Source organism: Harpia harpyja, chromosome 14 (assembly GCF_026419915.1).
Source record: "Harpia harpyja isolate bHarHar1 chromosome 14, bHarHar1 primary haplotype, whole genome shotgun sequence".
Taxonomy (NCBI): Eukaryota; Metazoa; Chordata; class Aves; order Accipitriformes; family Accipitridae; genus Harpia; species Harpia harpyja.
This window is the reverse complement of record NC_068953.1, coordinates 8,981,996-9,005,361: the sequence shown is the minus strand read 5'-3', so window position 1 is coordinate 9,005,361 and position 23,366 is coordinate 8,981,996. Positions and strand designations below refer to the sequence as shown.

The following is a 23,366-nucleotide window of genomic DNA, read 5'->3' as shown; positions in this document are numbered from 1 at the left end:
AAGCAGCTCTGACCTGGCGGTCCTCTTCACCTCCTCACTTTGCTCCCGTCCCCCCTGCACCAAGGCATCCCATCCCATCCCACTGTGGGCTGGCTGAGGTGTGGTGCACTCGGGGACACGTCCCCCAGAGCACAAGTCCAGCTGCATCTCACCAGAGCCACCTGACCTTGTGCCATTGGGTCCGGAGTGGCCGCGGGAAGTCGAGGGGGTTTGGAGGTGGCATTTCCCAGCCAATGTCTAGCCTGGCCCAAACTAGTGTGGCAAAACCTGTGGAGGGCAGCTACAGCTGGAGCACCCTTGGCAAGAGCCAGGATTCAGGGCTTGGGTGAGTCTCCCAGCTGGATGTGTGTCCCAGGGTGAAAGCAGCAATGCCGGGCTGTGCTGGAGTAGCCCCAGCCTCCTCAGTGCGGCTGAACAGAGCCAGTGCCATGGTGCAGGGCCATCCCAAATGTCCCCATCCAGGTCCTTGCGGCTGGCAGGCCAGCAGGATTGTCCCAGTGCCACCAGGTGGCAGCTCCTGTTCAGGGACCTGTCAGCATCGTGCCATGTCTAGCACATCCAGGTTTGGCACAGGTCATGTCTGAGTGCTGTGCACAGCCCTGCAGCTGCCCACACTGCATCAGACTTTTGTCCCCCCATGTCCTTTGCTTTATAACACCCGCCCGCCTCTAGGATTTATGGTCCAGGAGCTCCTTGGGGTATGTAGGGACATGCATAGAAGAGGTTTCATACCTGTGAGTGCCACTCTTGCAGCTGCAAAGTGTGTGCAAAGGTGCAGCCTCGGCTTGTGCAACATGGCAGCACAAGCGGAGGGACTGATGGCAGGATTGGGTCTGACATCCTGAGACATGCTTCAGACACAGCGACAACTACTCGTGCGCAGACACGATACCCAGTGCCAGCCAGGAGCTGCAGGGTCTGCTGGATTTAACCAGAGATGTCTGATTTGGGGAAGAAATACACAACTGTGCTTCAGCGTGTCCAGAAGCCGCTGTTGTGTCAGCCCTGCTTTTTTGGGAAGCTGTTGGGTGAGTACCATGAGCCATTATTACAGCTGTACCCGACCCCTCCTGGGGTTCCCCATGAGTTAACGGCCTCTAAATAAACTGCCAGGTTGCGGGAAACAAATCCCTTTGTCACCCAGGAACTCTTGCTGTGTCACCTTCCTGGCTGGGCTTTGAATCTTTTGTTTGGTTTCAGCCTCTTCCCTTTTTGCGTTGTGACTGCTCACCCTAGTCTAGCAGAAGCAGGGACCATGTCCTGCTGCATGTTCGCAGGCAAGTAGCTCCTCAGCTGGGGCCAGGGCCGAAGCAGGAGGAAGTGGACAGGGACCTGCTGGGCTGGGGGACAGGGATGCGCCTCAGGGACATGCAGGCGGTGGAGCGCCCATCTTTGCCCCGCTCCTGGTCAGCCCAACCCTGCTCTCCAGAGCCTGAAAGGGGTGTCCTTGGGCTTGGGGTGCCTGATAGTGCTGTCAGCCAAGACCAAACCAAACCAGGTGCCAGAGAGAGCCACTGCTTGTGGCACACATGGCTCCAAGGCAGTTTGGTGCCATGATGGCACATCCAGATAGTCAGTCCTGTCTCTCTTGTTCCCAGGCAAGAAACCGAGGCACAGAGCAGCCAGAGCTGGACACCAGTGCCTGGCTTCCCAGCATGGAGCACGTGCTCCCTCCAGATACGTCGCTCTCAAGCAGCCGTGGAGGTCAGGCATGGGAGTATAGCAGAGTAGTGTGCCGGCTCCAGGTCAGCACAAAAACCTCTGTGCTGGTGACTCACCAAATGCTATTTATGCTCTCCAAGTGGAGAGAGGTTTGGGGCAGGCCCTCATTGCGCAGGTTTGGGGGGGTTCACCCTCCTCACCTCTACTGTGTGGACCTTCTCCTGTTGTTGGGGATGTGGCGGCAGGGAAATCCAGTCAGACCAGAAAAACTATTGATAATAGGGGAGGGAGAACAAGATAAAGGAGCAGCCCATGGCTTTGTTGTGCAAAAAGTACCAGGTGATCAAAAGCACCTACCCTGCAGAGAGACCTCATGTCCAGGTGCTGGGGCAGGGCCCTGCAGGCAAACAGCTCCTGGAAGTGCAACAGCCCCTGGTTCCCACGCCAAGGCACTGTGGTAGTCCGGGCTCCTCTGCCATGCTGAGCAGCAGGACCCTGGGTGCTGTGGGGCTTTTCCAGCTTGGCCTGACCCAGCCCTCGGGGTGGTAAATTCTGAAAAGACACTTGCTGAGTTGTGAGGACATCCCAAGGCTCCCTCCATCCTTCCCACAGCAGCCGTGCAGCATCAGGTGGGACCATACAGACGGACGAGGGGCCGGCACCCACCCACACTCAGAAACAGTGTCCCCTCTCCCCAGCTGTGTGCTCCGGGGACAGAGCCTGGCCTGACCCCTGGGTCATGTGGCTTTGAGGCTCCTGTGTTTCAGCAGACCTCAGGGACTTTTTACCGTGCTAAGATCAGTGTACATCTGCTTTGCCTGGTGCAGAGCTGGCAAGAGAGGGGAAGGCTGTGGTTTGCATTGTCACCTTAATCTCTCAAAGGTGTTTCCCAGCTCTGCACCCCTCCAGGACAGAGCCTCACAGGTTGCCTCATGCCTGGCAGAGAAGCCTTCGGACTGTGTGTTCAGCTTATCTCAGCCCTGGTCAATGGTCCAGGGCTGCCCAATGGCTCTGCCAGGTGCAGACATCTCTGCCATGAGAGCTAGGCTGGGCCCCAGCAGCGCCGAGGGGAGCGAGCCGATGTAAGCCACACACTGCCACCGCATGCAAGGTCCTGACCTGCCACCTCAGCCCGTGGCTTGTCCCCACAACCTTCCTGCTTTTGCGAGGAGCATGAGGGGAGTAAAGATGTGTTTCCCTGATGGGCCGCATCCTGCCAGATTGGTACAAAGATGGGGCACGTCAGCTCAGTTACACTGCACAGCTGCATCCCTGAGCCCCTTTCCCTGCCCGCAGTGTGGGGTTGTGTACAAGGCAGAAAGGCAGATCCCAGCGCTCAGAGCTGCGGTTGCCATGGGGTGATGCTGAGCACAGCCCTGAGCATCTCTGGTCCCACAGCTGAGAGCTGCCGCCGCACTGCCGTCATGTGGGTGCCGGGGTCCCCACGTCCAAGCATCCTCTGTGCGGTCACTTCCCTGCTCACCTCCTGACTTTGGTTGCAGTAACACCTAAAAATCCAAGCAAAGACTGTCAGGGAGCATCCACAGCACTGCCCAGGCAGCGTTAGTGCGGGCAGGCGCTTTGCCTGACCCCGTTCCTGCAGGGAACCTGGCGAGAGGAGGTTTGGCCGAGGCACACTCTCGCTGCTCTCCCCACCCTGTCGGGAAGGGGCTGTGCGTCAGCCTCCCGAGACATCTGCTGACAAATTTTTCATTATGCAATGGCCTTGCCTTCACAGGCAGCCATATGGCCCCATGTTCTCCAGCGGGGCTGACAGCAACGCGTTCCTAGGTCCAGACTTCGCATTTCAGGGAAATTTCCTATGAGCAGATTTTTGGCACTTTCTTAAATGCACCTCTGACCTGTGCTGAACAAATTGGGATATATAAATCCTCCAGGAGATTTTTGGAGATCTCTTTCTCCCAGCTGGACAGTTCATCATGGCAAAGAGCATAAGACTTTCCTCCACCAACCTGTGGCCAACAGCCAGCTGGTGCAAAATGTGCTTATTTTCCTCTTGCTTTCTCTAGCCATGTGGATGGCTTGGGTTTTGTTTCCAAGAAGTAATCACTGGAATAAAAAGCCCAGGCTAAAAATGATACTTGCTGGTTTTCATTGTAATTTCTTTTGTGTTCTTTTCCTAATCTTTATTTGGCAACTATCATCCTAAAAGGTTTTCACACTTACTTAACTCTAAATTAAGCACCACTTAATTTTGGGGCATGGGCCAAAATGCATTGTAGCACAAAACAAGTAGAGTAGATGAAGAACTGTGCATCTCATTTTCACCCCTTTGAAAAACACCCCAACAGCAGAAAACCATACATCATGGAAACAGAGATGAGAGCGGTGTGAAGAAATGAGCTCCTCCCTCCCTCTGGGCAAATGCACTGAAGCTGCCACTCACAGCATTTGCATAATTGGGCCATAAATGTCTCCGGATGGCAAATTCCTGACTTTCCCCAGGCCACTCGCTCCAGACCATCGGTTGTCCACCTCCAGGGCCAAGCCTTGCTATGTCCCTTGTGACTTAGTAGAACAGTTGGTAATAATTAGCCATGATTAACGAAGGGCCAGAGCTGAGAGCACCTGAGCCGAAGCGCTGGGTCACAGGGAGCAAATCCATCAGGTCGGAGTGAACAAGGGCAATCCCCAAGTCACACCGGGTGGGGACAGGCTCCAGGCTGGGGGACCTTTGAGCAGGATCCCAGACTTTTGTCCCACCTCTGCTGGCCCTGAATCTTCTAGATGTCCCAGTACTGCCAGGGGCTGGGAGCAGGCTTTACTGATAGAGGCAAAAAGCATCAAATTCTTCCATCGCTGCACCCACATTTCTCTGAGCTGCCCTTTGCTACTAGGGTACGTGTTAACTCCTTCTTCCTGCCCTTCCTTTTGTAGTTTTAGCTCCAGCTGAGTTTTAGACCTCAGTTCATCCCTGTGTGTCCAAGCGGTGATGGTCTGTCCTGTCCCTCCTGCTTCTTGCCTGCTCTCTCCTTCCTCGAGACACCCCGTGCCCAGCCACACCTGCCTGCCACAGCTCCCCAGCCCCTGCGCAACAGCAGGGCTTGTTCCCTGTAAGTTTTCTTTAAAATCTGTTTGGCCACCATCCTGTCGTGGTGACCCAGGTCTGATGTCCACTCTCCCAGTTGGGACAAGGCCAGCGCTGGCACCGCTGCAAGCCTTGGGTCGCAGGCCTGCTCCCGTGTTCACATCAGGACATCGCCACCGATGCAACCTGGGTACTTAGTGGATGTTGGCACAGTGCCATCCCCGCACAGCCAAAATTCCCAGAGGACCAGGACCGGCAACTGGGGGATTTGCAGTAATGCAAGCGAATGGAGACTTGCATTGTGGGTGCTTGGGGAGCCATGGGTGCAGGGCTGAGGGTTTGGATGGAGCAGGGTTCACCATGCTGCTGCTCCCCAAGTCTGGTGGCTTCCTAAAAATCCAGTGCACAACCCCATCCACCCCCAAAGTCACTGCAGTTCAACTGAAAACGCTTGTTTTCCTTGCTGAGTCCCTTCCCCCGCTGTAACAAACATTTTGGTATGCATATCCTACAGTTAGGAGGGCAGTTTTCTTTGTTTCAATGAGTTTAAAGTAATGTCGAAATATTCTTTCAAAAAAGGAACTGAAGCACTTCGCTTCCGAAAATGTCAAAATGCTTCATTCGGATTTCCCCCCAAACCCGTTTTTCCTTTCCCCCAGCCCAAACCATTTGTTGAACTTGGCACAAAGCCCTGAACGGTTTTGTTTGCTACAAAAACCACATTGTGGGGGTGTGATCTGTTCAGCCAAAAAGCCGCCAGGGACCTGGAGGCAGCACCCCACCAGTGTGTCCCCCCCCTTTCTCCCCTTTTACACCAGATTTGCTCCTGCGGCAGCAGGTTTGCCTGCGAGCGGCTGGGTTGCCGGTATGTGCTGCGGTGCTGCTATCAGCCACCCCAAGACCAGAGTCCGGCTTTACTTTGGAGCCTGGAGTTTCTGATAAACTTCTAATAAACAGCAGGCACCTCCGGCCACGCTCGGCGGTGGCTGCACTGTGGGGTCGCCGGGTGTTGGCGTGGGCTATGCGCGCTGCCGGTTGTGAAGCAGCTGGTGGTAAAAGCACATGTTTTAGCCAAACAAGAAAGTTACAGAAAAGGGGAACCTTCGTGCTTTGTGAGCTGTAGGTGGGTGGCATGAAAAGGAGGCAAAAAAAAAGCACATTTTCCTGCTGGTCTGAGTAAATGTTTAATCCCCAGTTCAGAGAAAAAGCAGCTCAAAAGTGCTTTTTTTCTCAGCAAGTCTGAACCAGTCAGCCGGCTGCCTCCTCCCTCCGGCTCACACCCTCCCTCCCACCGCTCCGGAGGAATATCCCAGTCTGCTCCAAGGTGCAGCAGAACACCCAGGGCAGGACGGAGCAGTGTCTGCACCCACTGAGCCAAGAGAGGAGAGGGGTCGGGAAGTTTGCAGGGCCAATTGCTGGCAGCGGCGGGACGGCAGCGTGCCCGGTGCAGGCAGCACGGGCTCCCACGCTCCCGCTTGCCTGCGCTGCTCCAGCGGTTGAAGTGTCTGGGATGGGGTCCCCGCACTGGAAACGGCTCTGCCTTTTGCTCCTGGCAGGCTTAACATCCTCCCTGCTCCTCTACGGTCACTACTATGCTACGGTGGAGTTGCCCCCCAGCCAGAAGATCATAGCCAGGTAAGGGGGGACACGGAGCAGGCTGGGAGGCAGGGATGTACAAATCCAGCATGAGGTACCATGCGCTGGGGTGGGGAGGGGGAATTGGGGTGCCGGTGTGGGCCCCTTAGTGCAGGTTATCTCGGCTGTGCCCCCGGTTGATGGCTGGTTTGGGAAATGTGCTTGCAGCAGGCGCTGCCCCCTCCCCAAGGTGTCCTGGGCACCAGGTCCTGCCTATGGCCACCAGCTGAGCCCAGTGGTGCCCAGCGCAGGACCTCGGGGTCGTGGGGGGCTGCAGGGGTCCCCACAGGGGTTCAGCCCATCAGAGTGCAAAGAAACCATTGCTGGGTCCAGGGACGGCTGGGGGTGCTCAGCCCCCAGCAGGATCAAACCCCCTTCAGCAGCCAGCCAGCCCCTCTGCAAGCCCCACGTGTCCCCGCTGAGCTGATTTAGGATCAGAGCCGGCTGATTGTCCTGGGGGGAGGTTTGGCCCCCACGGAGCTGCGCTGATCCCCCCACTGCTAGGGCAAGGCATCCGATCCCACTCGGATCCCCGGGGCTGCCGCCCCACCGCTTGCAAACTCCCAGGGGCTGCAGCATTTCCCAAACTCCAGCAATTTGCATCTCCCCCTCTGTGGTCATGTCTGCCTTCCAAGCCCCTTCCTGAGTCTCCCCGGTGCCAGGTGGGTGAGGGTGTTGGGGTCCCCCAGGGAGCCCTGGGGAGCACGGCTGAGTGGGCAGGGTGGGAGGGAGCCTGCGGAGCACTTGGCCTGCGGGACCAGCCACCCTCTTCTCCTGTGAGCGTCAGGTAATGTGCCACAAGAGTGCTGTGGGTGTCCCTGGCCTCCATGCTGGGTGCTCTTGGGTGCCATGGGTGCGATAGACCCCAGCTGCCAGGGTGCTGCCCGGGAATGGAGGATGCTGTGGGGACCAGAGCCGGTCCTGCACGGGGTGATCTGAGTGCAGCCAGATTTGTGCTGGGAGTTGCTGGGAATGCAGCTGGCTGGGCTGCCCTGGGGTCCAGACGCTCTCTCTTCTCCAGCTGGGAGATGGGGGCTCTCCTTGCCCCCTCCTGTCCTGCCCAGGGCAGGGATCTCCTCTCCTGCTGGTCTTGCAGAGCAGAAGTATCCCCAGCAGCCCGGGCAGAGGTTGGCTGTTTTCACCCTTGGCCGTGCTGGGTGAGCAGCGCTGCGAACAGCAGCAGCGTTAGCTTGTACTGCATGGCGCTTGGGGCAGGTTGCGGCTGGGGTGTGGAGCAGCTCCCCACAAAGAGCTTGATGTCCATGAGAGGGGAAACTGAGGCCCGCGAGGGCAGCAGGACGTGCCCAAGGACCACGCTGGAGCTGGGAATGGAAACTAGCCTTGCCATGGCACAGAGTCCGTGGCCCATCCCAGGAGCAGGGTGCAGAGGAGACCCACGGGATGGGAGCCGGCAGTGGGTTCCCCCCAGCACGTGGCAGGCTGCAGGTAACTCAGTCACTGCCTAACCCTGCCTGGACCTGCCCCAGCCCCGGGTCCCCCCACCGCAGAGCCAGCCCAGCCTCCTGCCCCACGACCGATGGGACCGAGGGTCAGCTCGTCCAGCCCCAGAGAGGAGCCCAGGCCGAGGTAACAGGGAGCTGACCTGCACTCCAAACCAGAGCGAGTCCTGTTCGCTCCGATTCCCTGTGTTTACAAACACGCCGTCCCGTGATTGCTGTTTGTCCAGCCTGAACCGTGCACCCGGAGGAATTGGTGCTGCCCTGCCGTTGGATGCGGGGCTGAGTCCGGAGGTGAAACTGGGACAGCTGGTCTTTTGCACGGCTGACGTGCCATCACAGAGTGCACGCTTTCTGCTCTGCCTGCCGTCGGGGCAGAAAGGGAGGGTCAGGGATGCTCACTCGTCGGTGCAGGTGGCCACGTTTCGGCAGGGAGGTTTGTGTGAGCAGTGTCTCTGTGCAGACTTACGGGGCAACAAAGGGGGTTGGGAGGAAGCTGACCGCCCACTTGATGCTGGCTGCTGCCAGCACCAAATCACCCGAGGGCCAGATACCCACGGCAACGCCCAGTACTCCTCCAGTTCAGCGTGAAGCTGGTGGCAGCGGTGAGGCCCCTGCAGAGACAGGCGAAATGCCCTCATCCCCGCAGAGCTGGCCACCCTGTGCTCAGCGGGGCTGCAGGGAGCCGAAATCCCTGGAGCCCCCCGGGTTCAGCTGGCCACAGCCTCGTCCCACTCCCTGCCCAGCCATCTCTCTGAAACCCCACCGGTGAGCTGCCGGCACTGCTTGCGGCTTTGTTATTAGGGCAGACAGGATGAGCGCAGAGCTCTGCCCAGCCTCGCTGTGCCACTCTGGCTCTGGGCCAGGGAAAGATGCTTTCTGGAGCTCGGCCCTTTGCGGTGGGATGGAGCAAACGCCTTCCGAGAGCAGGTTTGCGTTGCTGCTTCGGCTTTCTCAAATGGCTCTGCAGGGCCCTGGGAGTGTTTGCTGAAGATAAGGCCAGAGTGTGTGCTCACAACACTCATACATGGTGTTATCTTCTGGAAATGGGGGGTGGCCACAGACCAGAGACGTCATATTTGTGAATGCCACGGCAGTGAGAGAGCGCACCCAGGCTTGGCTGGCTCCGCTGCCGCAGCTGGTGCCTGGGCAGCCACGGGCCACTCCTTCCCCGGAGCCCCATTGTGCATCGGCCGGTCCCGGGCAGGGTTGTCATCTTCTGAGTCAACCAAGCATCACGAGGTGCTTCACCACATCCTGGCGGGTGACGTCAAAACGTTTGGCTCCCCGACGCACCACTGTGTTTTGCGGGGGGGGGGGGGGGGGTCCCGGCCGCCCCACGCCCTCCCTGGCAGCGTTTGGGCAGCAGCCACAGCCAGGATGGCTGCCGTGATGCTGGGGAGCTGGCTCCAGCACCCACAGCTGGGATGTGAGTGCAGGGAGGTGCTGACATGGGGACTGAGTTTATCAGGTCAGCACAAGTCCTGGAAGAAGTGATGAGCAAGTGCCACGCACCATGTGTGGCCACAGGTGGAGGAGGGAACCAGCTCCCATTGAACATCAGCAGGAGCCAACCTGCCGGGCTGCCTGCGCCCACCTCCCTGCAGCCAGCCCGAGCACAGCCGGGTCTCAGCCCCCCGCGCTGCCCCTGGCGCTCCCGCAGCATCCCTGGCAGTTCAGAAAGTAGCACAGCACCCTCCCGCTGCCAGTGTCCGGGTCTTTGCCTTGTCCTGCAGGCACTGGGATGAGCCGGGGAATGGGAATGGAAGGGTCTGTACCAAGAAATAAGAGTGGGAGAGCTCGGAGGGCTGGGGAGGGGCTGGGTGGGCAGATGTGTGCAGCTGGGGCTCATGAGCCTGACGAGGAAGGGCTGGAGAGGCAGCGGGGCAGGAGAGGCTGTTTGTGTGCAGCTCCTGGGCAGTACGAGCCTGGGCATGGTGTGTGAGGGTAATGGCTTTTGGGGTTTAGTGGTGGGTTGCGCCTCTGAGGCCAGAAAAAGGGTGGGTGGCCAAACAGGGGGGCTTTGGGTGCAGGGGGGGTGTGCTGCTCCGGGGAGCTTGGTGCTTTGCAGGAGCTGGTTCTGGAGGTTTCTTCAGTCCCTGGTCCATTGTTCAGGTTCTGGTAATGTTGATAAGCTCCTGCTGGTGAGGCACGTGGGCTGGGGATCTTCTGTGTCGTGAGATGGAGGAAGCAAGCCGGGCTGGGGTGGCTCGCTGAGGGTGAGCTCTGTGGGGATCCCATGGCGGTTCGTTGCAGCTAAGCTGTTTTCAGCACGCAGAGCTTTCCTTGTAGCTGCTGTGAGACTCTTGTATGGGCGAGCTCTGCTCTGACCGGGGTGTACTGCCTGTACCTGGCAGAGATGAGCTGAAAGAGCAGCCTCCAGCGTAACCACGAGGTCTCATACAGCCTTTGGATGGCCTTTCCCAGCCAGTGCCGTGCTGTGCACAGACCCTGCCAGGGCAGCTCCGCTCCCGTCCGCAAGCTGAGGGAACAGGCAAGTTTGGTCAGGCTGGGTTTATTTAGATGCTCACAGTGATAACACCAGAAAGGCCCTGCAGAAAGCTGCAGCTTTGGCATCTCTCTGGGATGGCTCAGTCCCACCTTGGTGGACCTTCCTGGGGATTTGCCCTCCCTCCTCCTCTCTATCAGCTCAGGTGCTCCGGGGATGAGCCTTAGGGATGAGCTGGTGGCTGCAAGGAGAGGTGGGAGCAGTGCCAGCCCGACCCCTCTCCTACCTCTGGGGTCAGCCCCGGTGTCAGCCCTCCTGTACTGTACGCAGCAGGACGGCTCTTTGCACGTGTTTGGAGGGCAGGATCTGGCCATGGGGTAGAGCTAAGCCAGGGACCTTGCCCCCGGGCTGGAGCGTGTGTGTTTTGAATGGTGGGGGCTCTGCAGGGCAGCAGCTCTTGCTGGGGAGCTGCCTTTTTATGGGACACTGAGGCAAGACGCACTGGCTTGATTTAAAAAGCTGCCCTGCTCCTCTGGTGGTGCTGAGCCCCCTGCACAGGCGGGATGCCTTTGCCCTCGGCATCCCCTGCCCAGAGCTGTCGGTGCTGGGACGGTGGAAGGAGGGAGCTGGGACTAAAGCCTGCTTGGCCATGACTCCCTGTCCGTGCCTGGGGAGATGCTCCAGCCCCCGGTGCCAGCACCCAGGCAAGGGGCTGGGCTGTCCCTCCGTGTCATGCTGTACCCCCAGGGTGGCACAGAGCAGGGTTTGGGTGGCAAACAGGTCTCGATCTACTCCAGGGCAGGGCTGTGGGTGCTGCTGGTGTCGACAGGGGCCGTGACGGGGATGGAAACCCAATGCCCGCTGCGCCGGGCAGCGTCGCGCCGGTGGGGGCCGGGGGGGAGGCAGAGCTCCGCTCCCCACCTGCCTCTACCTGTCCCCGGGCTCCCAAGCAGAGATCCCGTAACAAGGGGGCCCTTGTCTCCTCCACAATACCCCCCTTCTGGCCTGAGCACCTGCCGGCTGGGCTGGAGGCAGCGCCGGGGGGGCTCTGAAGGGCCCTTCTGTGCGGGGATGAATGGGAGCCTGTTCCCCTCCGGTGGGCTCCCACCTCCTGCTTGCCAGGCTGCGACCCTGCCTGCCCCTGGCCCCCAGCCCCACACACCCCCCCCGGGAGGCCGGGTCTGCTCTGCCTGGCCCCGTAGGGCTCAGGGCACCCCAAGATGCTCGGGGTGGGAAGCCTTCTGCCTCTGTCCCCCAGCGCTAAATGAAGGATCGGGTCATGCCCCAGCTGGCCCCCTGGCAGAGGGGGGTCCTGCACACCCCGTGAGCCTCCAGATCCCAGTTGCTGATTGCTTCACCAGTGTAGCAGTTATATGTGTCCTGCTGGCTTGCCCAGCTTGTCCCAGCCTCATCCCTCTCAGGCTCGGGAAAGGTGGGATGGTGGGAAGAGCAGAGGAGGTCTCGGCAGGGTCCCCCCAAGGCTGCAGGCTGGGCTGGGTGCAGTTTTTGGAGGTGGGACCCACCAGGAGACGGCGGGTGCTTTCTGCATAAACCCCGTATTTTGCAAATCGTGGCTCTCCGCTTGCAGAAACATGTGCAGACAGGGGGTGGGTGGGCGCAGGCAGCGGTGGAGAGGAGCCGAGTGGAGGTGACGTGGTCCTGCCCCGTGGCTCTCGCAGGTTGGGGGTGTCGGGGTGCAGTGGCTCAGTGTCACCTCCCCGGCTGAGCCCCTACCGGCTTCTTCTCCCAGCCTGCTGCGGCCAGAACCGCTGGTCCTGGCTCCGTCGGGGACATTGCGCCGAGCCGGCAGCCACAGGTGGGCCCTTGAAGGCAGCTTAGAGAGGTAAGGGACTAAGGTGTGCACATCGGTCCTGGCACGAGCTGGGAGCCCCCTGCCCACTGTGGGGTTCCCCAGTGCCCACGTGATGGATTTTTAACTCCGCTATATGTTTTCCCCTTTCCAGTGGGAAGTCCTTCAAGCCTTCTGCTGAGCTGGAGGAGCCCAAGCCCAGCAGAAAGCAGGTAATCGTTAGCACAGTATGGTTAGCGTCCCTGGTGCCCCTCCTTGCTGGGTTTTGTTGGTTGAAGGTCTGTGTGGGGAAGCTGAAGAGGAGCAGCACCGTCTGGAAGGGGTTTTGTGCATGTGCGCAGAGGAGAAACCTCCTCCATCCATGCACGTGGGTCTCCCCAGGCCTCCCTGCTGCCGTGGCAGCACCTCCCCAAGCAGTTCCCCAATGTGGAGGTTGGAGCCAGCATCACCCGCTCCCTCCAACCCCATGATGCCTGGGCCACCAGCCCAGGCTGGAGGCTTGTGAGGATGGACCCAGGCTCTGGGAGGGACTGGTCCTGGGCATTGGGGCTGTTCTTGTATAGCAAAGGCATTTAGCAGGGTGCCCACACTAGAAGGTGCTGAATCTTTCATGGGGCTCACGCTCTCAGGTGACTCTGTAAGTCCTGGTCCTCCCAGCCCCAGTGAGCTGGGTACCAAAGGGTGTTTTGCAGCAGGAAACTGAAGCATGAGGCAATGCCCTTGCCTGGGTGACCCAGCAGAACATGTGATGGACAAGGAGCATTTCTGTCCCTGGGTTTGTCCTCTCCTCAGTGCCTGCTGAGGGGTGGAGATGTCGGAGGAAGGTAGACCCAGGCTGGAGACTGAACCAAGGTCCTCCTCCCTCCAGCCCAGCACGTGCCTCCGCTCGGTGATGGCCAGAGCAAAGGCAGACCCCAAGTTTGGGGAGATCTTCCGCTTCGACACCCCCGTGCTGATGTGGGACCAGCACTTCACCCCGGAGACCTGGGACAGGCTGAAGGCACGACACGTCCCCTACGGCTGGCTAGGCTTGTCCCACACAGGTATGGACCCAACCGGGATGGGGGTGGCAGCAGATGGGGCAAGGGGGGTGATGGGAGGGTGCGGGGCAGCTCGAGGGGCCGGGGAGCCCAGCAGAAGGGACTGAAGACATGGGGCAGGCAGAGAAGCCCTGCAGAGGAGCCAGGAACCTTGATCTCTTCCCACTCTGCCTCCCAGGGCGGAGGGGATGGCTTTGCAAATGCCATTTGCTGCATCTTGTGACATTTTCCCTGAATAAAAGCTCCAGTGTGTGCATGATTATTAACTGGGGCCAGAGGAGCTCGGACAACCCTCTCCATTGTTGTGGATGGAGATTGTTTCCCTTCCTACCCCAGACCCACTCTCTGCTCTCCCTGGCAGCCGCCAGCTTCAATCCCTGGGTGGGAAGTGCTGGGGGCAGCGGGGGGGAGTGAACCAGTGGCATTTGCAAGGAGACATTGTCAGGAGGGGACACGGCCAGCACAGGCAGCAGCATCCGCAGGGCTGGGGCTGGAGATGTCCCGATGCATCCCCATGCCTTGCAGGGGCTCAGGTGGCCACTGTTTGGAGCAGGCTTAGGAAGGTGGGGGGCTGTGAGGGGGTGACACCGAGCCTGTGAGAGGCAGGACTGGCTGGTGACCCCCCATCCCACCTGTAGACCCCTCTCCTGCACGAGGATAGCATGAGCTTCCTTGTGTGCTGCTCCTGGATGTGCTCTTGCACAAGCTTGTCTGTGTGCGCTGTTGCACGCTTAAGCGCACAGGTGCTCACGCGGGCTGATGCGCACTTTTTCCCCGCTGACCGGCCCCATCCTGCTCCGTTCCAGTGGTGGGCAGCACCCTCCGGCTTCTCAACGCCTCCGCCAACAGGCACCTCTTCGACAGGGACGCTTTCCCCGGGGGCTGCGTCCGCTGCGCCGTGGTGGGAAACGGCGGCATCCTCAATGGCTCGCGGCAGGGCAAGGCGATCGATGCGCACGACCTGGTCTTCAGGTGCGGACGGGTCCTGGGCAGGATGGGGCCACGGGTGCTGGGGAGAGGCCAGTCCAGGACACGCGTCCTGTGCTTTTCCCGCAGGCTCAACGGTGCCGTGATCAAAGGCTTCGAGGAGGACGTCGGGACCAAGATCTCCTTCTATGGCTTCACGGTGAACACCATGAAGAACTCCCTCATTGCCTATGAGGAGTATGGCTTCACCCAGATACCCCAGGCCAAGGTGAGACCCCGAGGGCTTGTTGGGGAGGTGACCCCAAATTCTCCCTTGAGGCTGGGCTTGCTCCCCCCACCCCAAACCTTCTCCCCATCTCGGGAGCCCTCAGTCCTCGCCCTGCTAGCGTGGGCAGTGCCCGAAAGCCCCCCCCCCCCCCCCCCCCCCCCCAAGGGCCACGTCTGTGTCCCCACTGCAGGACCTGAGGTACATCTTCATCCCCTCGGATGTCCGGGACTATGTCATGCTGAAGTCGGCCATCCAGGGCAGCCCAGTCCCCGAGGGCTCGGACAAGGGGGACAAGTGAGTAGCCCCCCCCAAATCCTCCCAGCACCTTTGGTGATGCACCAGAGGGAGCATGACTTGCCTGCCCTCGCCCCATTCTGTCCCTGGTGGGATAAACCCCAAGTAGCTCCAGGACTCCTGTGACATGACTTCTGCCCTTCTCCTTGCCCCACTGCAGGCCACAGAAGTATTTTGGACCAGAGGCATCTGCAGAGAAGTTCAAGCTGCTGCATCCAGATTTCTTGCAGTACCTGACAGCGAGGTGAGGATGATGAGGACCGTGGCTGCTGCCCAGCTCTGCTCCGTGCTAGGCTCAGACCACCTGCCTCCCACCACTGCTCTCTCCAGTACAGACCAGTGGCTGCCCAGCATCAAAATGCAGTCCCAGTCCTCCCCAGGCATTGGAACCACCTCTGCCCTGCTCTCTGCAGACAAGGCAGAGGCATCTCTCCCCTGCCATTCCTATTTGCTGCAGCACAGCTCACGTCCCCTCCTACACCTCACTGTGCTCACCTTGTCTCCCCATTTCCCCAAATGAATTAAATTTTGACCTAGTCTAACAGGAGCAGAGGTAGGGCCCAAAAGGATTGTCTCTTCCTACCTTTCATGAAAGCAGGCGCCTGGGTTGGTGTGATTTCAAACAGCAGAGGTGCCTTTTAGCAACCTGCAACAAATGAGCTGAACCTTAGTAGCAGCCATCAGAGAATCCACGAGCCCTGCGTTTCACTCGGTGCTTCTGCCTTACCAGGCACTGGTGTCACCGAGTGCGCGATGGGGGCTGGATGGGTGCTGGGTGCTGCTGGGTCTGGTGCTGGGGGCCACGGTGCTGTGCCAGCCATGATTCCCCCCACCCCAACCTGTCGTGTCCACCGGCAGGTTCCTGCGGTCGGAGCTCCTGAACACGCAGTACGGCTCGCTCTACATGCCCAGCACCGGTGCCCTCATGCTCCTCACCGCGCTCCACACCTGCGACCAGGTAAGAGGCCACGGGGCCACCTTCCCCCTGGGGACGAGGGCATCCCCCCTTTGGCTGCTGGGGGCTTGTGAATAGCTGCTGTAAGGCTCCTGGTGGGAACCAGCATGTGCTGGTGGCTGTCCTACATGTGCCACCCCATCCCTGGGGGGTGGGTGGTGGTGCATGGGCCACCCGAGGTGGAGCCCTGACCCTGTCCTTTGTCTGTCTGTCCCACCTCCCTCCCTGCAGGTCAGTGCCTACGGGTTCATCACTGCCAACTATGAGCAGTTCTCAGACCACTACTACGAGCTGGAGAAGAAACCGCTGGTGTTTTATGCCAACCACGACATGATGCTGGAGTCAGCGCTGTGGAGGAGCCTGCACCACGCAGGGATCATGACCCTCTACCAGCGGTGAGGCTGGGCAGCCACCCACAGGGGCAAGTCCGAGGACTCCTGTGGCTCTTCTCTTTCCCAAAGGCCACCTTCTCCCTCCCGAGGGCTCTCCCCAGCTGGCCAGCCAGCCCAAGGAGCAGACCCGCCACACCGCAGCCGGCGGTGGTGTGATGGTAAGGGGCAAGCTGAAGCTGGTAGAGAAATGTTGCATTTTCTCAGGGATCTCCAGCAATGTTTCGTGGCTCAGTGTGATTGAACATGGCCTTTGGGGCACCAAGAAGCAGCACAGCATGTGGCTGTGACCTCCCAGGCCCATGAACGCAGCTGTGGGGCAGCAGTGGCCCCTTTGAAGCACAGGAGGGGCAGGGTGATGCTGGAAGAGGATGCTGGAGATGTGTACATGTGGAAAGCACCCTTCACCTTGCCATCACACTCCAGCTCAAATGGGACCACAACAGGCATGATGAATCCTTGGAATGGAGACTAGATCATCCAGATAACAGGAAGGTGGTGTGTTTGGAGAACACCTCCCTCCCAGACCACAGAGCACCTGAATTCCAGCCAGCTCTGGGTTTACGTGTGCCACTTTCCAGAAGGATGTTTGCCTCTGGGATCAGCAGGAAAGACAGCAGCTTGGCTGCCCTCCCCTGTGACAGACGCACAGCGTGCCCTGCGATTTTCCCCTTCTCTAGGTCATGGTGTTTTCAAACAAGGGTGTTAAAAGCCATCAGCTAAGAAAAGGGTAACTGCAACTCAGCTGGGACATCAGAAATGCAGCTGGCCTTTGAGCATCCTGGAGGCAAGAGCTGGCCCACAGCCCACTACCCACAGCCCACGTGTGTGTGGTAGTGGGTTTGTTGGGTTTTTCTTGCACAGGGACCACGTGGTGCCCTCCAAGTGCTTTGAGAAGGAAGGCAGCCCCATGCCAAGTGGGTTAAGGAGCCTGCTAGCTCGTTGGGTGAGTCTAAGTCATTGTCACTCTTAATTTTTTTTCCTCCCCAGAAAAAGGGAGGTGAAGGTCTTGAACCCTTCAGCCATCCCGTGTAAGCCAGCACTGCTAAGGAAGACCCACTGAGGAGGCTGCTCCAGCTGGTGGTGGCCAGAGGGTTGATATGGCACAGGGGAGGGAGCGGTGTAATCTGAGACACTTTCCCACTTTGTGTAATTACATAAAATAGTCTTCTTTTATCCCTGTTTCTGTTGTTTTGATGAACTGGGTGGGGGCAAGACCCCCCCTACCTCCTGCAGCAAAGGAGCTGTAGCATGTAGTAGAGCAAGCCTTCGACTGGGTAACAGCCCCAGAGGCAGGGATGGGAGCGGGGTTAAACTGGAGAGACCTGGGCTGGCAGGGAGGCCTGGTGCCCCAGGCAGGCTGCTGTGCTGGATCTCTGGGAGCAGCCCTGAGCACAGCCTTTTTCTACTTGGGATGCTATTTGCTGTACGTCAGCTGGGAAGGAACAATTTACTGCAGAGATGGCAAGAGATATCCTGGTCATGAGCCAGGGAACCTCAAAACCCCCTCAAGCTCACAGCAGGCTGCTTTCAGGCAGTTCAAATAAGCATTAGCGAAGGTTAGTCTCTAAGCCTGTTTCAGATGTAATCTCTAGCTTGGAGCCCATCTTGTGTTCCTAGGTCTCAAATTAACCTTTGTTCGCATCAGACCCACCTTACAATGGTACCAAGGCAGCCAGTCAGGCCTGTTTTTTTTTATTCGCAAGCATTCAGCAAAACCTCTTTCATGACAAGAATGAGCCTGATCTTCACATCGCCTGACTAAGCACCAAAACCTCCTCAAACCAAGCCACAGCACAGCCCATGAGGTGACTTTGAACATGGCAATCAGCAGCACCTTGATGCACAGGGCAAAAAGAACAGGTTTTAAGAACAAGTGCCATCACAGCGCAGCATCCTGGCAGAATCCCATCCAGCTCATGGGCAGAGCTGTTTGTGCACATCAGGCACTAATACACATACCCTCCTTTCCTATTTCACAAAGGGAGGTTTTCTAGCCAAAGGTGTAGCCTAGCCCTAGAGTTAAACACACTGTTTTAAGGGCTTACCAGACAAGGAACCTGATGGCTGTACTACTGCCTCTCACTACTTCTCCCTTTCCTTTGAGCTTCCAAGCAGACCATAAGAACTATTTCTGTCACCAGTACTAGCTTAGCCATAACTAGTTTTGTCACTGTTACCACGAATTGCTTTTCTTCAATTTTCAGCATCTGCAGACACTGAAGTCTTCACGTATCAGGGGGGAGCAGGTCTTGCTATGAAGGGTAAGCTCACAACTGCTTGAATTTCAGAAAGCATTTTAGCCCCAAACCCCACTCAAAACCGTTTCTGTTCAAGTAGATAAGCTTTACAAAAACCCCAAACAAAACCCAACTTCAACTCCCAAGATTTTCCATAACTTATTTTATTCTGGAACAGAAGACAGCAGGGAACCACTTTTTCCTCCAGCCAGCTGTAGATCAGGTCCTAGTGGAAAAAAGACAGTGTTAGAGCAATGCAACTGTCAGCTGAGAAGTTTCCGATTTGCACTATTTAATTGAGAGTACAGGTCTTGAGACAAAAACTTGCTCCCCCCAAGCCAATGGCACTAGTGCCCAAATCCTCTTTGGCTTTACTGGTAACTTACCTGTGATGTGGTTGCAGCAAACTGAGCAGCGAGAAGCCTGCGGTTACGCCCAAGTGGTCATTTTACACTGTTTCAAATGATGGTATCATTTGTGAGACCCGCTCCAGAACAATCTTCCTTCCATAGCTTCTAGAGTTGGGAGACACCACAAAGCAATGCTGTAACTGCTTTCCTAAAAATTCTGAAACAATTCCTGCCCCTCTCTATTCTCAAAGCAGTGAGTAGCTTTTACTTTTCCTATTTATCATCAGGCTGCCTCGTTACTTTTTTGCCCTCACTCCTTGGAAGCCAAAAGCCCCATGTGCTCTTTCCAGTGACTGGTCCTACTTGGAAAACAGCTGTATTGACAGAGCAACCAGTGTGACTGATGGTTTGTTAGTACCATTCCCCTCCCCTTTTGTATACCAACCTTGACTTCTCAAGAAGTCTGTTGTTGTCAAGTTTGCCGGTTCAGCCTTCTTCTGCAAACAAATACAAATTCTGTTAAATAAAGCGTAAAATTATTTAGCAGAATGCAGCTGTCAGCCACCTAGAGAGAAAGTGCTGTTACAGCGTGTGTATTCAATGACTGTTCATCAGGTGGGAAGTCATGGGTTGACCCTGGCTGGATGCCAGGTGCCCACCAAAGCTGCTCTATCACTCCCTTCCTCAGCTGGACAGGGGAGAGAAAATAAAATGAAAGGCTCATGGGTTGAGATAAGGACAGGGAGAAATCACTCACCAACTACCATCACGGGCAAAACAGACTCGACTTGGGGAAATTAGTTTAATTTATTACCAATCAGATCAGAGAAGAGTAATGAGAAATAAAAACTAAAATCTTAAAACACCTTCCCCCCCACCCCTCCCTTCTTCCCAGACTTAACTCCACTCCCGATTTGCTCTACTTCCCCTCCAGGAGCACAGGGGGACAGGGAATGGGGGTTGCAGTCAGTTCATCGCACATTGTCTCTGCCGCTCCATCCTCCTCAGGGGGGAGGACTCCTCACACTCTTCCCCTGCTCCAGTGTGGGGTCCCTCCACAGTCCTTCACGAACTTCTCCATCGTGAGTCCTTCCCCCGGGCTGCAGTTCTTCACAAACTGCTCCAGCATGGGTCCCTTCCACGGGCTGCAGTCCTTCAGGCACAGACTGCTCCAGCATGGGTCCCCTGTGGCGTCACAAGTCCTGCCAGAAAACCTGCTCTCTGGGCTCCTCTCCACGGGTCCACAGGTCCTGCCAGGAGCCTTCTCCAGCACAGGCTTCCCACGGGGTCACAGGCTCCTTTGGGCATGTGCCTGCTCTGGTGTGGGGGTCCTCCACAGGCTGCAGGTGGAGATCTGCTCCACCGTGGACCTCCATGGGCTGCAGGGAGACAGCCTGCCTCGCCATGGTCTTCCTCACGGGCTGCAGGGGAATTTCTGCTCTGGCGCCTGGAGCACCTCCTCCCCCTCCTTCTTCACTGACCTTGGGGTCTGCAGGGTTGTTTCTCTCACATATTCTCACTCATCTCTCTGGCTGCAGTTGCTGTTACGCAGCAACTTTTCCCCCTTCTTAAACATGTTACCGCAGAGGTGCTACCACCGTCACCGATGGACTCGGCCTGGGCCAGCGGTGGGTCTGCCCTGGAGGCAGCTGGCATTGGCTGTATCGGACACAGGGGAAGCTTCTAGGAACTTCTCACAGAAGCCACCCCTGTAGCCCTCCCACTACCAAAACCCTGCCACACAAACCCAATACATGAGATAAAAATGCATTTCTTATCTGCCCTTCTACCTGCCACTGTGCCTCCCTGTTTGGATAAGCAACTTAAAAGCTCTTTGCAGATCTGTGGTATGACAACAACAGGCAGTGCTTATAGTCCCTGTACTGAGCCTTGCCGTTTCTGGGCTCCGGAGAGCTAGCTGCTGAACAGCGTGTGTGTATGGGACAGTGCTTGTGCTGCAGTTGCACACCGCAAGGGCAAGAGGAAAGGGGAGAGACGCTGCTTTTGGCCTACTGGTACCACTCGTGTCATCTGAGTCTTTGCAAGCGGCAGGAGACCCACTATGGGGAAATACATAAGCCTCAGTGGACAGTTGTTTCTCCCTCATAGCTGGGTTGTCAGACAGGGATAACAGCACATCACAGGCTCAGTTTCTCTCCTGCTCTTGGCTATATAAACTCCTCAAGTTCTACAAAATTACATACAGCAAAGACACCCAGATGCCAACATGCTGATGACCAGGGTTCTTCATGATGACTAGTATTTTTTCTGGTAAGCATTCAAAGACTAGGTATTCTGCTCAGCAGACAAGTCATGCTGCCTACAGATCTGACATATAATTGGTAAATTAAAAACAAGCAGCATGCAATACTGAAGCGTTCTTACCAGCTTGAAGCCCAACTTAGCAGCTGTCCTCTTGCCAAAGCTGTCTGGGCAACAGTACAACCCCAGGATTCTGCAGGACAATTTCCTCCTAAACACAAGTTGTATTGAACACTGTTAGCAACAGTACTCTGTATAAAGTCTGTCTTCCGCTCACTTCTTCTCCACCTCTTCTGAAACAAACAGCACTGGGTCACAGAGCAAGAATTAAAGACAGGAAGTTTTCCGTTCAGAGGCAGGTAATTTTTGACACAAACTTAGCACAGCAGAAACCTGTCCCTTGGAGACAAAAGAGCATGCTTCCAGTGAGTTGTCTCACTCAGAGACAAGAAACTTTGGGAGGTGGATGCTATTTAAATTCTTGCTTAGAAAAAAACCGCACCAGCTCCGAGACTTTGGTGGTTTAGACCCTTTTTAGCCATTTCAAGCACACATCCTCCTCCTCATCATAGAGACATCTTAATCCAACTCCCTCTTTGCACACAAGAATAATCCATTCATCCAGGATGTAAATTGTCTATGGGTTTAACTTGAGAAATGCATTCAAGCAGACCTAGGACAGACACATCCCTTCTGCGGAAGGATTCTTCAGGGTGTGTCCTTTATAGGATGACCCTTTGGTGTATGTGAACTGCACCTCCCCACCCCCAGCAACCCGATCCAAGTTTGAAACTGTCCCAGTGCACCTCCAGGAAGGCAAACAGAACAATTATTCTTTCATTAGGTCTATTTCTGTGACAAATACAGTTATGAGATGAGCTGTGTCAAGTGTCTCCATAATGGGCTGTCATCCAATCCCTCTTACTTCTAATCCCTTCTACTCTTGCTCATCTTTGACCATGCTGACAAGCAGGTGCTCTACTGGGCACCAACAACAGTAAAATTCCCATTCACTCTGTGCTGCCTTTCAACTTGTGCTCCATGGCAGCAAAGGGCTGCACACTCAGGTGGCAGCTGCAACAAAGCTACAGCCTTGATTGGCTTAATTATATTAATCAAGCCATTGGGCTTTTATATCACCTCCCAGTAGCCCCGGGGACACAGAAGGATATAATTTGACACAGCAGAATGAGTCTTACTTCCATAGCCCTGTAGGAGGAGAAAACTAGATTATGACAAGCTGATGTTTCTCACCATTGTGCAGCTGGTGCAGGTTTACTGTCAGTCCAGTGAAGGAATCAGCTTCCCAGGCAGGTGAGTGTTTTCACCCTTACTTGACACCATCCCATGCTCTGAAAGAGAGGAAGGTGACAGAGAGTTAGTTCATGTAACAGACCATTCTTTTCCCTTTGTGTCTTTAACGCTGAGCCTCAGAGTCATGCTTCCACAGAGGAAAGATTAATTTCAGACAGGGATAACTTTATCATCACTAGCTCAGCTTCCAAAGCAGCCAAACCTGGGCCACACAGGGCCAGCCCAAAATCTCAAGCCTGTCCTTGACTCTGTGGTTAGCGTGCTACTTGCCTGGGCAGCAATGACACCTGCAGCGTACAACTCGTTCCACTGACCTCCTTCTGCGTGGGTACGCAGTCAAGAGCAATGGGTAACGTGGGCTCAGCCTGCTAAACCTCACTGCTTGCAGGGTGCTCAAAGACAAGCCCCAATACTGTACTGAGGGCAACGCTCAGGCAGAGCTACACCAGCTGCTGTATTTAATACCCTCCCACAGGAGCTGCTGGGGAGGAATCGGTACAAGTGTAGTCAAAATCGGCGAGCCGAGCATCGCCCGGGCCAGGCCGTGGTGCCAGGAGCATCCCCCGCACGGAGAAGGCCGGAGCCCCGTCCAGGCGGCGAGCAGGAGCCGCGGGGCCCACCGCAGCTCGGCCTTGCCTCCCTCCACCCACCATGGCGGGGGGGGGGGGGGGGGCACCATTACGTCCCCAGAGGCAGACGTCGAGGCCTCGCCGCGCCCCACAGACAGCCGCAGCAGTGCGCAAGAGTGCCCCGCTCCCCCTACCGCTACCCCCGCGCCCTTCGGGGCCGCCGTGCCCACGGATGCCTGGCGATAACGACCCGCTCTACTCACCACCTGCGGCCCGGCCGCCATGTCGACCGGGAGCGAGCACGGAGAAAGGAGGAAGCGGGCTGCGCGCGCCCGCTTCTCCCGCCAAGCCTCGCGAGAGGCGCGGGGGCTCATGGGAAGTGTAGTCCCGTCCCGCCGCGGCCTCCACGGCCGGCCCGGCCCCGCCGCACCCCGCTCCCCGTACGGCCAGGGCACCGGCCGAGGCACCGTGGCCTCGGGGCTGGCCCCCCGGGGCCGTGGGGGTGGGCCTGGGTTTGTGACAGCGGGTGTCTGGGGGGGACAGGGCTCCTCTGACAGGAGCCGTGAGCGGGGCTGGGTCCCTCACTCCGTCCTGTCTCTGCTGGGTGGGGATGCCAAATGAGAGAAAGAGAAAGAAATAAGCGTGTGTAACCTCTCCCTAGAGTGAGGCTCGACTCTTCCAGAGGCTGCTTCCGCA

General features: G+C 57.3%; 1 protein-coding gene, 2 long non-coding RNA genes and 1 other non-coding gene across 8 annotated transcripts; 2 read left to right on the top strand and 2 right to left on the bottom strand.

Annotated features, from left to right (window-relative positions):
* The first annotated feature begins 826 nt into the window (after positions 1-826).
* Positions 827-3,763, top strand: LOC128151035 (uncharacterized). The gene is made up of 2 exons (XR_008238265.1): positions 827-1,028; positions 1,599-3,763. It is a non-coding gene; the product is annotated as an uncharacterized LOC128151035 (long non-coding RNA).
* A 2,133-nt stretch (positions 3,764-5,896) lies between these two features.
* ST6GALNAC2 (ST6 N-acetylgalactosaminide alpha-2,6-sialyltransferase 2) lies at positions 5,897-18,916 on the top strand. 2 transcript variants are annotated; one of them, XM_052808686.1, is made up of 10 exons: positions 5,898-6,346; positions 12,003-12,095; positions 12,217-12,274; positions 12,931-13,105; positions 13,909-14,074; positions 14,159-14,297; positions 14,488-14,591; positions 14,752-14,835; positions 15,450-15,549; positions 15,778-18,916. In XM_052808686.1, exons 1-10 carry the CDS (start codon positions 6,222-6,224, stop codon positions 15,943-15,945), a joined length of 1,212 nt encoding a protein of 403 aa, XP_052664646.1. In that variant the 5' UTR covers positions 5,898-6,221; the 3' UTR covers positions 15,946-18,916. The 2 variants fall into 2 exon arrangements, with proteins under 2 accessions (XP_052664647.1, XP_052664646.1); XM_052808687.1 differs by lacking the exon at positions 12,003-12,095 and having other exon boundaries at positions 5,897-6,346.
* On the bottom strand, positions 18,281-23,031 carry LOC128151344 (uncharacterized). 4 transcript variants are annotated; one of them, XR_008238345.1, is made up of 7 exons: positions 22,934-23,031; positions 22,042-22,139; positions 20,911-20,998; positions 19,428-19,727; positions 18,971-19,022; positions 18,562-18,690; positions 18,281-18,401 (listed from the first exon to the last, which is right to left on the bottom strand). It is a non-coding gene; the product is annotated as an uncharacterized LOC128151344 (long non-coding RNA). The 4 variants fall into 4 exon arrangements; XR_008238343.1 differs by lacking the exon at positions 19,428-19,727 and having other exon boundaries at positions 18,285-18,401; positions 18,971-19,041; XR_008238342.1 differs by lacking the exon at positions 19,428-19,727 and having other exon boundaries at positions 18,287-18,401.
* LOC128151564 (small nucleolar RNA R38) lies at positions 22,211-22,285 on the bottom strand. The gene has a single exon (XR_008238419.1). It is a non-coding gene; the product is annotated as a small nucleolar RNA R38 (small nucleolar RNA).
* Positions 23,032-23,366: the final 335 nt, after the last annotated feature.

Coding starts and splice junctions, on each gene's coding strand:
- ST6GALNAC2 (XM_052808686.1), top strand. CDS start 6,222: ATGGGGTCCCCGCACTGGAAACGGCTCTGCCTTTTGCTCCTGGCAGGC. Junction 14,298..14,487: donor CCCAGATACCCCAGGCCAAG/GTGAGACCCCGA, acceptor TCCCCACTGCAG/GACCTGAGGTACATCTTCAT. Junction 14,836..15,449: donor TTGCAGTACCTGACAGCGAG/GTGAGGATGATG, acceptor GTCCACCGGCAG/GTTCCTGCGGTCGGAGCTCC.